The sequence below is a fragment of the Rhinichthys klamathensis genome, unplaced genomic scaffold (genome assembly GCF_029890125.1).
Source record: "Rhinichthys klamathensis goyatoka isolate OS25496 unplaced genomic scaffold, OSU_Roscu_1.1 h1tg000295l_1, whole genome shotgun sequence".
Lineage (NCBI taxonomy): Eukaryota > Metazoa > Chordata > Actinopteri > Cypriniformes > Leuciscidae > Rhinichthys > Rhinichthys klamathensis.
Window position 1 is genome coordinate 154,476 of NW_026606814.1, and position 18,181 is coordinate 172,656.

Genomic DNA, 18,181 nt, shown 5'->3' on the forward strand with positions numbered 1-18,181 from the left:
TAAATTTCTTCGATTTTTTTTTCTCCATTTTATTTTTAAATGTGAATGTTCACAGTCAACACCGCACAATTTTTGACCATAGCCAATATTAGAGAAACATCTCTAAAATGTTCATATATATAAAATAATTCATTGAAAGTAAATAAAGAATAACAGCATGAATCATGTCATTCAGTCCCCAATTTTACATTATGATTTCACATAAATCATTCAGATAATTCTTTTTCATTTTCATAAGCGTTAACAATTCCCATTCTCTGTGTAAATGTCAAAGTAAAAAGGTGCTGAGGTGAAATGCAAAGACAGGCGCTGTTTCTCACGTGAACAGGTGTTGAATTAATGCTTTGATTCTTACGACTGTAAAAATAAATGGCTGAAAAGAACCATTATGCTGAAAGTGAGACTATGCTGATAAAACCCCATCAGAAGCACAGCAGTGGGCCGAGTGAAAACACTGGACACATCATACACGCTCTCACTCACACACGCAAGCACACGTACAGCCCCTGTTCCTGTGTATAAGAACCACATGACGTGCACTGAAATTTCGCAGGTCAAAGGAAACCAAACAGGCATCTGTTTCAATGGCAATTTCCAGTGCGATTTTCCTTGGTTTAATCGTTCCCAGGAGTCAAACACATTAGATTAAAATAAATTACACAAGATTACACATTAAATTAAATTAAAAGTAATACATCTATTGATGATTTTTAGTAGAGTTGTGAATAAAACGCACAGCTGAATTCTTCAAGCCCGTCAGTCATCCTTCATGTTACTCTTTCTTCAGAGGTTCACCTCAATGAAAGAGGGAGAAAGGGGTGTATGATTGAGTTCATTAGTGGCTTGTTTTCCTCCTCCCGTATCTTCATCTTCCTGTTACTGAGCAATAACAATCATCCTAATAATATAACAATATTAACAACCTGCATTCATTGAATGAACCCGCCAATCATCCATGTCTGTCAAAGAAAAGAAAAATTTAACGAAAGGGGAAATAAATACTCCAAATACGGTGTAAAATAAAATGAAAAAAAAAATAATTGAAATGCTGTTTCGTGAAAGAAAATAACACATTTTTGTTTTTACTTTTTCATTAAATATAGAGATGTACACACATTTCTTTTTTGTCAAACACAAATTGTTTGTGTTGGTAGGGCAGGTTTGGATTGGTTGTTGAGTGGATAGGGCAACGTGGGATTGGTGAAATCTCTCAAAGGAGGAAAGGATTGGTGCTTGTGCCTGTGGTTCCACCTCCCATGGATCCTCCTGTTCCCATTACTCCGCCCACCCCAGACGGCCCACCCAAAATCAGTGAAGGCTGCGCAGGGCCTCCTGACCCCATCAGCAAGGGGTTTCCTGCAGGACCCATGGGGGATATTCCACCAAAAGGCATGCCCATTGAGCTGGACTGTACTATTCCCATGCCCATACCAGGGGCCGCCATAGGGACCCCCATTACTGGCATGGCCATCCCTGGCTGAACCATTCCCACTGCTGGTGAAGCCATGTGACCCAGCATAGGGTTTGGGGGAACAGGGCTTGTACGTAGCTGGCTCAAACCAAGTGAAGAAGGTTGAGGGGAGATGGATGCCATCGGGGTCACGCCAAAAGGATTAGAAGTGGAAGATGGGGTCGGAGACACCCCTCTACTGGAAATGTTACTGCCCGGGGTAACTCCCATACCTGTTGAGGAGGGACCTTAAGGAAACGGAGAAAAAGAAAGTTTGAGGGATAAACAAACACATAATTTCTGTCTAAATGTGGCCAATTTTAAATACACACCCTGTGTCTGCAGAAAGGGGTTGTGAGATGTTGAGGAGATGCTTGGCGGTGGAGGTTGTTTAGGTTTGGGTTTTGATGATACAAGTGAGTCTAAATCCACGAGCGCTGCATTGGGGCCCAAGAATGACTCTGGCGTTTTTCGAACAGGCAAGGAGGAACCGAGCGATGAAAGGTCAAAGGGCACCGGAGAGCCTGTGCTGCCTCCACCTCCTACATCACCTCCTGTCAACGAGGATCCTCTTCTCTCTAGATCTGCTGTGTGTGGAAAAGAATTAGACAAAAGACTAACAGGTAAATGGTTAAACAATATGATCTTGTGGCAGACTAACAAACAAAAAAAACAGGTTTGCAGTCCAACTGCTCCTTTGCTAAGCCCCACCTTAAAAATATGTTACGGACCAAAATCAACCAAAGCAAATGTTTCCGAAGGTCAGTTTCCCTTTAAGAGCGCATCAATGTAAGTTGCTGTGCTGTGTACGCTCTCAAGTTGAAAATTAATTAAACAGTACAGTCACCATTATTAAATGTAACTTTGGAATGTGCAGTAAGTCACTGTAGTGACGACAGTAATTAAACAGTTCACAGTAAATGTTAGTAACAGTTATGTTCACTTAACCTGCCTTTCCAGTATCTCCAACATGAATATATCCACACAAAACAAACGAGTGCCAATGTGTTTAAAAGCTTTCTATAGCATAGTTTTCTAGAGCTAATTAATGCAAATAATTCAAATCAGGATACATTCTAGCCGCAAAAGTTCAAATATTTTAACGCAGACAAAGCTCAAATCAGATCTGAAAATTAAAGGGATACTTCACCTCTGGAAAGATGAATGTGTATTTAAAATGGGTCATTTGTGTAGAAGAAATGTGAAATTATTTTTGAATTTGGAGCTTTCTAGACTGAGAAAAGCCAGAAAATGTATTTTTGGCTTATGTGGATGAAAGACAACAACTCCCAGAATGCACTTGCTTCGCTGCCCTAGGAGGCCACGCCTACCGGTAACAGAGCGCAGTAGTTAAACAACAAGTCTAGGCTACTAGTGAGTCTCCGTGATGAGTCTCCCCGGGATTACGAGATCGCCCAAAATGTCCGGGATTCGGCTTTTGCGTTCTACAGTCGTCATTCATCATGTTTACTGTGGCGAGCAGGACGAGTGAGGGCCGCGGGAGAACGGAAAAGGCCGGTGGCGTGATTACTGTGATGAGTGACACCTGTGAGACGCATCAGTCTCGTATCTCTCACGGAGGAGCGGGAATTTTCTTAGCAATGTTAAAATGCACATCATCAACCGATCACTTGTTTAGCGTTCATGTAAACACTACATTCAGATTCACCATTCGGAATGAATTCAGTTAGATTGAAACAAAAGGTGTGCATGTAAACAATGAATGGCGACTGCAGAAAGCAAAAGCTGAATCCCGGACATTTTGTACGATCTCGACGGCCGGACATGTCCGGGAAAAAGAGGATGAATGGTAACCCCTACTACTCAGCTTTCTCCACAGAACACGAGCCTGCTAGCTTAGCTTCCAAAAAATATGTCTGACACTATGTGTACATTCTGTGAGTGAGATCCCACCCTCTATGGGCGGGTTGAAAACATGCAGAACAGCTCCTTCTACTGGCTGTAGTCTTTAGCCTCTGGCCAAAAAATCCTCCGATGACGCAAAATGACGATTTTTGCGTCATCGGAGGATTTTTTCCAGACAAAAAAATACATAAATCTCTCGTCTCAGGGGGATATGAGGGTGGAAAGCACAGTAATTTGAAAATACTACAGGTTTTCTACTAATACAAAGCTTAATGCTAAATCCTGAAGTATCCCTTTAAGCATATGAACTAAATTCCACACAGTTCCTATACTACTCTCCATTGGAAAAGGCGACTTTACACTAACGTTATCAGCTGTCGTCGTGTTTGCTCTCCGATTCTGATTCAGTCTCCGCAGTTTTGTCTTACTGCATAATTAAACTTCAACATCACAATTAATTCCAGCCCACATAAGAATAATATCCACTCTATTTCTATAAATCTCCAGTTCATCTCAAGAAACTTTCTGTAAAGCTTAACAAAGGGCCAATTAACCAGTACCAAGTAAAATACCTTTTCATCTTCAGAATTGGTGGTGTCTAATGGAAGTGTGTGAATTACCAACAAACACACTGTTGGGGTGTCTAATGCAACTTAACTTTTCTTTGGCAAGTCTTCGGACAAATCAGGGGTGTCTAAACCTGCTCCTAGAAGTCCACTGTTCTGCAGAGTTTAGCTCCAACCCCAAATAAACACAACTGACAATGATGTAATGAAAGTCTTCAGGATTATTAGAAACTGTCAGGTAAGTGTGCTGGTACAAGTTGGAGTTAAACTCTGCAAGATGCTGGCCATCCAGGACCAGAATTTGACATCCATGTGATAATAAGCATCTATGCATTTACATGTACAAGTATACCTGTGCCATTAGTTTGTTTAACCGAGCCACTCCAGGGGTCAGAGGTCAGACCGTCAGTGGCAGGGGCGGCTCCTTCCGCTGCCCAGGGATCGGTTGACCCTGAGAGCGGAGTAGGAGCCGGAGCCACTGAGTGAGCCCAAGGGTCGGCACTTGGAGGGGTCACAGCTGGAGGGGATGCAAGGAGAGTTCAAGGATCAATGGACACCACAAATATAGAGGAAAAGCCAGGGAAAAGACAGAGAGGACACTGGGAGGACACATCCTCTACACTCTCACCTGTGGATGCCCAGGGGTCAGAGTTCACTCTAGAGGACGAGTCACCCCATGGGTCTGGGACTACTGTTGCTGGTGCTCTTCCCCAGGGATCGGCACTCGGGGGAGAGGCGGGGGAGGCCGCCCCCCACGGGTCGGCCGGGCCCCAAGGCCCAGTGGTGGATGCAGGAGCCAAAGTGGGAGGAGGAGAGGGTCCCGCGGAGCCCGATGCAGGGGCCCCCCAAGGATCTACGACACTCAACTCCATCAGAGACGACTGAGAGAGAGACAGGTCAGTAAGATGTCCTCATCAAAAGTAGTATGCGACAAAGCAAAAGCGTGAAGCTTGTTTGAGAGAGGACATACACTTACACTTCCAAGTAGTTTAATAATAGCTAGTGTGGCAAAATGGTAAGGAGGAGGAAACTCTAGAGGAAGTGAAACGGGCTCACACACACTGTTGCGCTAAAGAGCGTACGCAGGGTGAGAGACACAGACAGAGCAGGTAACTCTTGGAGAGTGAGAGGCAGGTACACAAACACACAACCCTCGGTAACACAACACACTACCATGTGTACACCTCACGCTCTCGCCCTAGAGGAACAGCTCATCAAGCATGAACTCTTTCTGACACAATCACACACAATCACACACCTCCTCGGGCTTGGCTTTCTCCCTCTTACTCTCCTCGATGGCCATCTGCAGCCTCAGGTCGTCTCCCCTGCGCAGACGCTCCTCCTGCCAATCACACACCACCGTCACATCATCATAGTGAACCAAGTTCTGTGGGCTGATGGGAAATGGAGTCTAGTGAACTGTGGCAACCTGACTCCCATGTCTCACCAGCTCCAGAGGTGTGTTTAAAAGGCTTGAGTTAGGCACAAATGAACAGCATTTGGAAGTAGTGGGCAGTTCATCTACTCTGATATTGTATTGATAAGCTCTGGTGAAATTGCAAAGAAAGAACAATTACTGAGAATTATAGGTACTTTTGAAATGACTTGTTGATTTCAGCATGCAAAAGTGAAGAATTTAAACAACAGCAATGACTAACAAGAGGTAAGTTCAACACAAAAAAACAGACATTACTAACCTTTTAAAAGCACTTATTAGGTATTTCTTAGATATTTCGATTGTTCCATGATCATACTGATGTATATATGATTTTAGGCTGATCTTTGATTTGAGAGGGAAGAAGATAGCAAAGGAAAGGTGAATCCACTGAATTTTTGCTCCCTGACCTTTTGGTGAGTCTCCTGGCTGACTGTGAGTGCGTAGCGGATCTCTGCATCTTCCAGAGGGTCTTTGCTAGTCTGAAGGAGGGGGGCAGGGTGAGGACAGGTGTGAGTGAAGGAGTGAGAGGGGAAATGTGTAAAAACTGTGCAGAGGACGGGCCCCTAATGTTGAATGTGTGTTATTGTACTTTATTAGAGAAACAGCCCATTTTTCTATTTTAAGATGGCAGTTAGGAAAGAATGTAGATTTAGGGAGCTTTAAACATGGTTATTATTAGCAGGGCTCAACAGTAAGGATGGCTTGGGGCCAGTGTGAGAGTGTTGAGCCAGATGACAGAATGGCGTTCACTTGCCCCATCTTACTTTTTTTTTTTTTTTTTTTTTTTACATACCTTTTTATACTTTGACAACTTAATTTTTTTAAATACTTATTGTATTATTATAGAATTATCATAACTATCATTAATAAATAATAATAATTATAGCAATAGATAATATTTTCATTTAAAAAAATATATATATATATTAAATTATACATATATATTATACATAATACATATAAAATTATGAATGTAAATATTAAAAAATACAAAATTTAAAATCAGATAAATTATAAAATATAAATGCTATAAAATATATATTTTAATAAAAATCTATGATTCTTTTTTTGTTGGGTGCCAGTTTCCAATATGCTACAAACTGGTGTTAGAACAAAATCATGCCAAAACGAAGTTTGTTTCTTTTCTACAGCTAGTAAACAACTTTTGATCTACCATTGGTTCATGGCGATTACATGATAATCAGGTGTGCTCTGTGGCTCAAAAAATCTTTTCCAGTTCATTTCTTTTGTTCAGTCCGTCAAGGTCAGACACATGTAAACACATGAACACACTAGAGAGCTGCTTTATAGTAGAAACTGAAGTTGTAATTTTAGAGACACTGACACTGCTTTTCATGTTTAATACTATAAAGCTGCTTGCATTAAAGCAATCTATTGTATGAAGTGCTATAAAAAAAACATGAAGTGAAAACTGAAGTGACGAATTGCAAAGCTGGTGCAAACATATCAACGTCGCTATGATCATATGCTTTCTTTAATGTTGTTTTCTCACCACAGTCATTTTTGTTGTGTGTTCATTATGTTATTGATAGGAAAGCATGCAGCGCATATATACATATTCATCTAAACGCCGCTACCAGCAGCATGTACAGCGTCGGGATGTTCACTAACAGTATAAGCTACCGCTGCTGGGCAAGGGCAAGTAGATATCTGAACAACCGGTCCAAAAAATACTAACTGTTGAGCGCTGATTGGGAAGCCACAGTTATTATATTATTATTAGTGCTGTCAATCGATTAAAACAAATTAATCACTCATTTCCTGTAATTAATCATGATTAATCGCACCTAACATTAAAGTTTTTTTATATATTTTTATATTGTAATAGTTTCACATTTAATCTCCAAATTAATGCAGAAACAACATAAAGACAGTATATTTTAAATATTTAATCTAACAGGTAGGAAATATACAGAAATTAAGTTATCAAACACTTCACAGTCTTCACTGCATGAATTATAAATTAAATATAGATTAATCCTTATTAAAGCTATAAATGTTATTTAGTCTAGAGCAGTGAGTGATTTTCTCTGTCTTTTGTTGTTTGATTAACATTTATGTTCATTTAGGTTTATTAGGCTGCTGTCACTTTAAATCCTGACGCACATCTGACACAACATGTCCTCACAACTCTTTACGGTCATTTAAGATCTTTATTTAACTCATTAAAGACTGTGCTTACGAGGATACTCGACAAAGCGCGCATTTTTGCTTAACTTTGTGTTTTTGTCTGTTCAAGCACGAAAGAGAACTCAATACGGCCTGCGCGATGTCTAAAGCAGCTTTCTCTGCGCATAAGTCGTGTGCGTGTCACACAGACAGGAGATTTCTTGTCACACTTGAATGGTTTAAAAGCACTTGAATGAATAAAAGCATGATCATATAATGTAGCGCTAGCTAAAGAATGATGGAAAAAACAGATGCTGCGTTAACTGTGTTAAATATTTTAACATGTTAATCTGAAACAAATGTATTTCATGCATTAACACGCTAATTTTGACAGTACAAATCATTATATGTAAGAACAACTTGTAACTCTTCGATATGTTCTAAAATTAAAATAAAAAATCTGTTTCAAAAGTCACACAGCCCATTAAAGCAAATTATTACACGACTCTCTGAAATACTTGATTTTAATTGTTCAATCTTGGCATTTTGCTTTCAAATATGTTTGTATAATGACTGCAAAACTTTATAATTGACCACTGTCTTAGACAAATAATTTCCTGTGCAACCTTATCACAGCATGGTCTCTTCTTTCCTTATATACAAAAGCTCAAGCGGTGTAATAAGCAGGATCATGCACAGCAAGCCGATCACTATTGCAAAAGGAACCCCTTCAGGATGATACATCCCCCTGCTTTGCATTAGGGCCTTAATCACCATGTCAGGGTTTCTTCTGCATTAATGATTAGCTGACTGTATATTACCCCTTGCATGTTTTTCTGCTTAAATCCAATTTCACATTAAGTATGCTTACAAAGCTCTTTCTGTTTCTAGTAGAACAACTATTCATCTTCCTCAGTCCCTGAACCATTTCAATAGTGCATTTTACCTGCAGCCTGAAAACCTGTCGCTGATTGGCTGAGAGACTTTACCTGCTCTGCCTCTTCCTTGCTCATGGCCAGTGCCAGCTGGAGCTGCAGGTCCTCCTCTCCGGAGCTCTGGGGCCACGCCTGCTCAGCGTCTGCTCCTGAGTGCACTCCTCCCCCTAAAGCAGGAGCAGAAGGGGCCGAAGATGCTAAGGGAGGAGTCAAATGACAGCCATTATGATGCATCAATAGATGGTGGAGTATCGGTCCCTAAAAGTGCTTACAGAACAAAACGCTTGCCAACCTCCACACTTGGCCAACGCTGTGAAGTGCAGAGTGCTTTTATAAGGGGGCTGACAGACATCTTTGAGTGTCCGCTCTGACCCCTTCATGAGCCCCTCCTACTGCAAAGCACTTCTAGTTCTTACCACTGCTGGTCTGTGCCATCTTCTCTTTGGTCTTGAGTGCATGGATTCTCTCCTCTCTTAACCTCTCCTCGTCTTTTAGCAGAGTCACCAGCTGCTTGGCCTTTTCCCGTACATTCACACCCTGAAAAACACACGCAACATGTGACATTCAGAAATGTTTTGTTTTGTGCAAAGCATGTGTGCAATTGCAACAGGTTTAATGGCTCTTTTGTTCAGCATCTGAATGAATAATTAAACAACCTGAACTGGAAGTTGTTGAGTTTGAGGTAGTGCTCATGACAAACATGTTAGGAATATACCAGGGGGACTAAAACAAAACCTAGTGAGCTGAAGACTGGGCTGATGTTTTTGTGGTTTAAGTGTGAGTGGGAGAAAGACCTTGGTTGAAAGTCATGGTGTTTGAGTTGACTGCACATGGAGACCTTGAACAAGAGATTGTTATGGTGTGTAAATCATATTTGAGAACCACTAACAAGTTGAAGGACACTTCAAAACTAACACCAAGAGCTCTTCTTTTATTTCCTTATTGAAAGAGAAAACACGTCTCATTTGCATGTGTATTCATAAATATAACTTTCAGTTTCTGTGTACCTGGTCCTTGCCATCTCTGTCTATGTACTGAAAGTCTTTGAGTGTCTGAACGGCGTAGATGTTTTCCCTGCATTGCTGTGCCACTCGCTCTGATCCTGTCTTGATCAGATACTCCATCAGAGTCATAGCCTTAGCAAATGTAAAAAACACAATCAGATTATGTTGTTTATAACCCTATATAATAAATCTACCATCAAACTTACTTTATATACATGTCTCCAATTCTTCCCATGGTCGTTGAGTCTCTTCCAAACCATGCTCATAATCTCTGAGAAGGCCACTACATTGTATGTCAGATCAGCAATCTCTGACATCAGAGAGCTAGAGGGACCCCATGGGTCATTAGAGGTTGCTTCCCTAACCTGGAGAAAGTACAAAATAAAGTTCAATGAACTTTGCTCTGCTTCTGAATACAGTGCAATGCACACTGTATTGGCGCTTTTCCACTACACAGTACCAGCTCGCCTCGGCTCGGCTCGACTCGACTCGCCTTTGTTTGGTTTTCCACTGTGTAAAAGTTGTACCTGTACCTGCTTTCGGGTACTTTTTTTCGTACCACCTCCGGCGAGGTTCTAAGCGAGCTGAGGCGAGCTAAGACGATACTAAAATGTGACGTGAAAACAATGCCGACTGCTGATTGGTCACAGAGAATCTGCGTCATCATTGCACGCGCCATGGAGTATCCAGAATAACCCCGCCATTTTTAAATAGTTTGGCCAGAGATAGTTACTAAACTTACTACTATTATTATGGCAACTCGGAAGAATACGCTGTGGTCAAACGAGGAGGTGCAGACATTCCTTTGTTTGGTTGCCGAAGAGAGGATCCAGCGAGAGCTTGATGGGGGAACGAAATGCGTCGCTATGACGACCGGGTACTATTTGTGGCGGTACTTTCTGCAATGGAAAACGGAGCGAAAAGCGAGCCGAGTCGAGGCGAGCCAAGGCGAGTCGAGTCGAGTCGAGCTGGTACTGGTAATGGAAAAGCGCCATATGCTGCCTACTTTTTTTTTTTTAAGTATGTGAAACAGTATACTATATGCAACTATAACATTTCAAACAGTAGTTTGCTACATTGTTGTCATATGACCTCAATTACATTGCATTTTTGTTCAGCTAGTGTTGTCAAGTTAAAAAGTAGGCTATAAATAAATTACATTTACTTGTAATTTTTGAATGCATTAATGTTTGATTTTTACATTTTTTAAAATGAAATACAATACAAACAACAACACATCCGAGTGCTCAACACATTATTAATCGCCATTACACCGTATGGATGGGCAACGTCGGTCCTGGAGGGCCACTGTCCTACAGAGTTTAGCTCCAACCCTGAAAAAATCAACTGCCTGTAACTTTCTAGTAATCCTGAAGACCTCGATTAGCTTGTTCAGGTGTGTTTGATTAGGGTTGAAGCTAAACTCTGTAGGACAGTGGCCCTCCAGGACCGAAGTTGCCCATCCCTCCATCATAGCTCTACAAGAAAGATTGCTGTTAATGCTTTTCCGGTAACATTTACGTTAACTTTTCTGTAAAAAAATTCAAGCAAAAAAGGTCCATTGTCAAAAGAGTGGCATTGCATGAAGCACAGATCGCATAGAAACCAAAACGAGCAGCTTTCTTTTATACTGTACACCCTAATGCTCAAAATAATTAATTGGTTTGAGTAGGGTAAACTTAACCCTTTCACGTGTACGATCACACCGGTGTGATCAGTCTTGGCTGGTCCCTGGAGCGTACGATCACACCGGTGTGATTAGAACAGTCAGTGCATCACGTGATCAACTGCTAAATTCAAACGTGCTTTCGTGCGTTGGCTGGCGCTGAGCCAGAGACGGACGCGCTCAGTGCTGTCATATATCACAACTATTGAGTGTTTTCAACCACATAATGTTTATTTTAGGTTTCAGACATTTAAATACACATAAGTACTAGCAAAACAATGATTTTGAGTTTGTAAAATACACACTGATGTCTATGGAAGCGGCAATAATAATCCTTTCCATTATAATAAGATGACACGTTTTATTCATATCAGATACACATTGTGTAGGTAGCTTTACATTTGACCCTATTCTCCTCCCAGTTCAACAGCCACTTACTTTCATGTATTTCGTGAGTAGTGGAGGAATTGACGTGTTGTACATCCAACAGATCCGATTCTCTGAACTGTAAAACAAACTAAAATGGCGCCGCCCATTGTGCATACAGCTCAACTAACGCGATCGTTATAAAGATGTTTAAACAACAAAACCCATCCACTTGCACATATTTGACAATCGGAATATCAGTGTTTCATGCTATAGCTAATACATTTGTGAATATTTTTAATAAAAAAGGAAAAATCACATAAAAGCAGATCATCATTCATTCAGCGCTGTGTTATGGTTGCGCTGTGTCACGTGACAAGCAATGACGCGTCACCATGGAAACATTAAAGTGACAAGTTCTAAATAACGGTCGCCTTGAAAAACTCACGCTGGGGGGTCAGTTAGAATATTTTAAACTTACGTGTGAAAGGGTTAAATTAAACAAATTAGTTAATTCATAAAATTAACTTTTCTCTTGAGTTAACAAAACTGACACATTTTAAGTAATCTGAATGGTTTCGTTGTTTTAAATTGTATGACCTTGTTTCTTTTAAAGGTGCCTTGTGTAATGTCCGCCAAAAAATCAATTCATACTCCACATTCCATACCAGATGGGGGCAGTATACCTCCAGAAAGTGAGTTGGTCTACTCTAGAGTAACAAACGAGAAACGGCATAGTCTCTATGCTCCGCCCCTACCTTCACAACGGCCCCAGAGCCATAGCCGAAGCCGAGCCAACTCCTAATAGAGGACGTTTTGACTCCAGAGGAACGTTGGTTGATGTCAAGTGATTTTTAGGGTGTATTCACACAAACATAATATAGGTCACGTAGTTGGCAAGAAAAAAAGAGCTATTTTTAGAGCACTTTTATTTTTATCGAACAGCCTTCGATACATTTCTATGTTATAACTTCCCGAAAAAACTAAACAAACATATAAAACAAACTTCTAGCGAAATACTAACAGCATCTTACTTACCAATCCAAAAGAAATGTTGCAAGTTCCTCATTTCTTTCATGTCCATTAGTTGTCTCCAGCGATGGAAAGCAGTGCCAATGTTTACGGTGGTTCTGCTGCTTTTTTTATCCGATTTTATTTGTGATTCCGAGCGCGTTTTTTTCCCTGTAGCGGGTGGTTGTGGTGGTGGTAGTAAGGGTCTCTTGCCAAGGGCTTCAGACTTTCCACACGATTGACATCAGGTTCAAGTACGCCCACAAGCCGTGCGAGTTATTCGTGTATTGCAGTTTGGCTGGTGGTAATGTTGCCCGCATACCGCCTCCCATGGCCGAAACTGGTATTATGACACCTGTCGGGCCGTGGCTAGTTATTTAGCATGCTAATTCAGGTTGATATCTCTGCAGCACTATAACTTGTCATTTTTTTAATGACATCATCGCCCTTATTTCTTCTCATTCTTTTGATGCGTGTCGCTCATTTTTTGGATATTTTTACCTCAATTCTTACACATGGCACCTTTAATTTAGACAAACATAAATTTAACTGAAACTGAGCTGGGATTTCTATTTCCCAGCATGCTTTGTCAAAACACTCGAAAGGGAGAGTAAATGCTGAAATTAAGTGTTATATAATTAAGTGTTTGTGCAAGATTAAAGTTAAGTGTTAAGTGGAGCAGGCCCAAGGCACAAGCGAACTAAACGGCTGCTCCTGTGTCCACCAGGGGGCCCCCAAGAGCACATGAAATCACAGTTTGATTTTTACAGCGAAAAATGTTCTGGTGCCTCCATCCCAATACTGCACAACATGACGTACATTCACATCACGTTAACGCAGCGGTATAGTTACACTCACTGGACACTGCACTTATTCGCAATCACAAGTGTATTTGCATGTGCTGTAAAGCCTTGCCGGTTAAACATTTCATTTCCTGATTACTGGACTTTATCTTTTGCGTCTGCAGGGCTCTCTCAAGTGTCACGCATTGAGCGTGGCAGTCACTCATTTCGGTCTTTTGTCACGCACTCCCGCCACACATTGTATTTCTCACGCAGAAAAACTATTTATAATATATTTAATATACCGCAGCGCCCAAATTGTCTCTGGCCGCGCCGCTTTCACTGTGGAACCGGCAGGAATCAAGCGCGTCTCCCCTGCCACTTATCAGCCAATCAAAAAAAGGATGGGCTACACAATTAGCCAATCAGAAAATAGCACTATTGTATCTGGGTAAGATTTAACGCAACAACAAATAAAAAAAAGCATTTCCTGGAATTGTTCACGTGATTCTGCAACAACATCCAAAAGTTTCGTTAACCCGCAGAGGAAACCACTGGAGCTCCGAGTATCACTTTGAGCAAAGAGTAAGTCATGCTCTCCTGTTTTAATGTTACAACAAATTTACAACTTGTTTGACACAAACAATGACAACTTGACTGCTGTTAGAGAATCATATTTTATAATTATCCTGGCCATGGATGCATTAATCAAATTAATCAAATTGTGTCCCTGTTCTGCTTAGAGCCTCAAAAGACTTGGGCCGGCCCTGAAGTGTGAGATTTAGTAGCGTTTAATGTTTTGTTATGCTAATTTAGAAGAGTTTCTGTTATGTGGGGGGTTTTTTTGAGGGTGGGGGGGTGGGGGGGTTACCATCATGGTGATGAGTGGAACATGAGCTTGTTTTGAGAACAGGTATAAGTTAAATGTTCTATATTGTAGTACTCTTTTAGCAATTGCTATGCTATGAAAGCATTGTGTTACCAATTAACAAGTTAGCATTTACTGAATTAGCTAGAATTAATAAAGCTAGCCAAGTTTCCACTACTAAAACTGTTTAAGTTGAAATTACATGATAATTTAAAGTAAAATATATGAATTAGCTTATACAATTATTTCAAGTTAATAGCAATTGAAATGATTACAAAATAATAATATACCAGTTCTGCTTCCTTAAACTTGAATTTCTTAACTTACATTTTTTTCATGTAAATGCTTACCTCAATTTTTTTAAAATTTTGCCAACTTATTCGGGTTAACAGTATGGTCAAAGCGGTGCATTTGCGTGACTAACTTGAACATGAGCGGAATCTGCGTGGGGACTGTAGAATGGTTTCCTATTTAAATGACTGGATATCATCCCCAAAATTTCTAATGACCACATACAAAACGTGATAATGAGTCATGCACTTCCTGCGATTCATTTAAGATTTTGTGTTGTAAGCATTTTTGGTTAGTTTCAACCGAAACCGAAATAAATAACTGAAAAAAAGACTGAATGAATTTCTGCTCCTTTGTATGACTGCATAGCATACAGTTTCATTCGATCGAAAAAATGAAGGGCAAGCGCAAAACATTTATCAAGAACTAAAAGACTTTCCATGAATAAGATTGTTTCAAGGCCAAGAAGAAGAATGTGAATAGAAGAAGAAAGAAAACGAAAGCAAGGTTATAAAGGTAAAAGTCTAACCTTTATCTCCGCCTCTGAGTAATTGTGAACAATGTTCTTCACTTGTCGCCGCAGCGATGATGTCGACATGGCAACAGGCTGGCTATCAGGTTCTGCAAAATCTGGGACATTGTAAAACAATGTCAATAAAACACTAATATGGACAGGTACAAAAGCAAACAAAGGCTACACATTTTTCAAATGGGAGTGTATCGACTCTGAGATCCAAACAAAACTTTAATATCTAAGAATGACACGGAGTTACCAGTGAGACGTTTTTTAGAAAACACAAAAGAAATGCTTTAGCAGTACCGTACACCCACTGTAACCATGAGAGCCCAGCCTGAGGAATTCCCCAAACTAAAAAGCCCTGTAAACACAAGAGCATCTGATGACGTGAGACTCTGGCTCCAGGAAGTGTCTGTGAAGTGTACTATACCTGGGAGTGTCAGTCTCTCTCCCCCCCTCTCGGTCTCTCTCTGTGTGCGTGCTCAGGTCGGGGTCTCTCAGTGTTTAGCCTGTCCACTGTTCCAAACCTCCGCACGGCGGCCACATGAGGGCCCGGAACCACAGATGTGGGGTGAAACAACTACGAGAAGAACAGAGATTTAGACAGGAGGAACAACATACAGGGATGAAAGCTGATGCAGCACTGTGGAGGCTTAAAAACACAACAGACATTCAATTCCATTCTCTCACAATAGATCAAATGCATTAATAGCAGACAGTGCCTAAAGGCACTACACATTACTCATCTGTAACATCAGCTAGGTGTAGGCCAAGAGAAACTACAACAAAGCTGAAGCGTCACACCTGCTGTGACGTACAAAACATTCAATGAATCACTTTAATCAACATCACGTTTCACAGACACATTTTACTACATTATGTAGCCCCGCCCCTTTTCAGCGCTGCGCTGGTTTGTATTTCCACAGCATGAAGGTAAGATCTTACGGATTTATGAATGAACCGCTCGTTTTAAAATCTTCCCGGTCTACTGACATTTGTTATGACATCCGCTTCAAACATTACAATGCTCATGAAAACTTTCATTAACTCTCCAATAAGTAAATCCACTTCACCGGCTAATTACTCTTTGACAGCGATGCCACAGAAATATACAGAGCAAACGGAAGTTCAAAGACAATACTCTAAAGATGGCTGCGCGCTTGTTTCATTTGTGCATAAGGACTATAATATAGTCTACTCTACTCTACTGTACCATATTTGATACATGGACTATCTGATTGATAGTTGTACATGTCTTTTTAGTGTGAAATATTTACTGATTTTTATAAAGTAAATGTAAGATTGACTTATATTGTTATAAATATTTCAAGATGAACATTTACGGGACTGAAGCAACTTAGGTTTACTTGATTATTCCTAAATCAATTTTTAGAATGTTAATTGCTTCATGTTAAAATGTATCAAATATAACAAAACAGACTTTTATTTGTACACCTCTCAGTCATCATTGTATTGCATTGCATTGTTTTATTGGGAGATATTGAGAACTGATATTTATATGCATTTTATGCAAGTAGTCTGCTATACTGTTAGAAAAATCTCATTGATTTACGACAAGCAATCAGCATTTCATCTTACTTTTTGACCATACAAATAACAACATCTACAGCAAATTGCATTTATTTGCTCAGTTTGGGCCTCTAAATAAAATCTATTTACCCTCCTCCAATGTGAGCTTTTTAATTTGTTCATATTTTGTCTAAAAGGTACAAAACACTGTTCCATTAAAAACAATTTGACGTTTCTGACTTTCATTTAATGTCAGGCTTTACAGGGTTAATATTAAATTCAACACATTGTACAACACATAAATAAAGGAGTTACTAACATAAGTTGATTAGCTATATTAATGAACTTATTCATTAAAGTGAAATCATATTTATGCAAATATACTAAAAATGTATTTCTAAAAAGTCTCGGTCAATCCAGAAAGAACAGGCGATAAGTAGTAGTTCATGAGGGTGTATTAATATGCAGCACTGTTGCGTAAGGCTTTGACCTGATAATAACAGCCGCCTTGAGGATGCCAGGAGCAAAGTACTAAAGTCTGAATGAACTGTAGTCAATTAGACCACAGACCTTGACTTCAACCTCCATTCAAAACAGTAAATTCAGGGGTCAACAGGTGGTTTTCCAAAGCAAGCTGTGAGGAGATAAACAACATTCAATGAACTTATCTATGACAACTGTTGCTTGGAAATGTGTGTGTGAAATCTGACAGTTGGTGAAGTATCAGATCTGTTAAAGTGGCGAGTAGTTTATCTTTGTCTGAGCAGATGACAGTAGGGGCTATCAAATCTCTCTAGATCCCCACCCAGCCACATAAACAAACCGCTTTTCATTGCAAGCCTTTAGACAACCCTCCGAAAGTAACTTCAACACCATATAAGTCTTGTGCGGTCCACAGTGTCTCAAACTGATAGAAAGAGATCATTCCCAAGTCAACTAGAGATCAGCTAGCTGGGGCTACTTACCGTTGAGCTTCAGTTCCCCCTCTCAAACACGACCAGACATCCAGCCGAATAGCAGAAAGCGGGTTATTATCGGTGAAGACGGGAGTAAAGGAAAGCGCTGTTGTCTCTGTCACGGCGCTGAATTAAAAACACTCATTTAGAGGCGTGAGCGCTGCGCTATGCTAACTCAACTCATAAAGAGACGCGCGTGAGTGCGTGACAGATTGAAGCGACAGTGGTTTTCTTTCACAACTATCACCTCTCGAGTCGCGTTCGTCATTTAAATATGTAACGTGTCACACAACCGATTCTAATGATATAACAGAGCTACTTTCTCAAAAACCGTCTGCACTGACCCTGCTGTTGCTCGGCTGGTCAGAGGAGATGGCGGCACTTCCGCTTCCGTTTCCCCGCAGCCGGACGGACCGCGCCCCCTTGCGCGCGCCCTGGTTTGCATATTCATAAGCCGTGGTAAATATTACCGTAACAACGGTTTCTAGGTAGTTTTCTATAATAGCAGCGAACCGTATGAATCTAAATACCTTCTGTGAAATGTGATAATCTGGAATATGAATATTATATGCACGCAAACAAACTTAACTCTCCTGTTTTGGTGACGTTTGCGCACTGATGAGTTCTGTTTTACAATCTTGACAGGAACGGCTGCTGTGCTATTGACATTTGTGGCATCCAGGTGTCGTGTTAACCTATAAAAGCCTCGAGTTGTGAAGAGATGATAAGTATACCTCTGATATTTTCTTTCCTAACTTTAAAAGTGATGCTATAGCACGCAGTGCCCACATAACGGCGGTGTCCT

General features: G+C 40.5%; 1 protein-coding gene across 3 annotated transcripts; it reads right to left on the reverse strand.

Annotated features, from left to right (window-relative positions):
- Window positions 1-1,073: 1,073 nt before the first annotated feature.
- On the reverse strand, window positions 1,074-17,765 carry epn1a (epsin 1a). 3 transcript variants are annotated; one of them, XM_056269950.1, is made up of 13 exons: window positions 17,386-17,765; window positions 15,321-15,470; window positions 14,903-15,003; window positions 9,596-9,754; window positions 9,393-9,521; window positions 8,802-8,922; window positions 8,440-8,582; window positions 5,728-5,799; window positions 5,141-5,224; window positions 4,511-4,763; window positions 4,235-4,399; window positions 1,783-2,034; window positions 1,074-1,698 (listed from the first exon to the last, which is right to left on the reverse strand). In XM_056269950.1, the coding sequence occupies exons 3-13, from the start codon at window positions 14,969-14,971 to the stop codon at window positions 1,211-1,213; spliced, it is 1,935 nt and encodes a 644-aa protein (XP_056125925.1). In that variant the 5' UTR covers window positions 14,972-15,003; window positions 15,321-15,470; window positions 17,386-17,765; the 3' UTR covers window positions 1,074-1,210. The 3 variants fall into 3 exon arrangements, with proteins under 3 accessions (XP_056125925.1, XP_056125924.1, XP_056125926.1); XM_056269949.1 differs by having other exon boundaries at window positions 1,783-2,037; XM_056269951.1 differs by lacking the exon at window positions 5,728-5,799 and having other exon boundaries at window positions 1,783-2,037.
- Window positions 17,766-18,181: the final 416 nt, after the last annotated feature.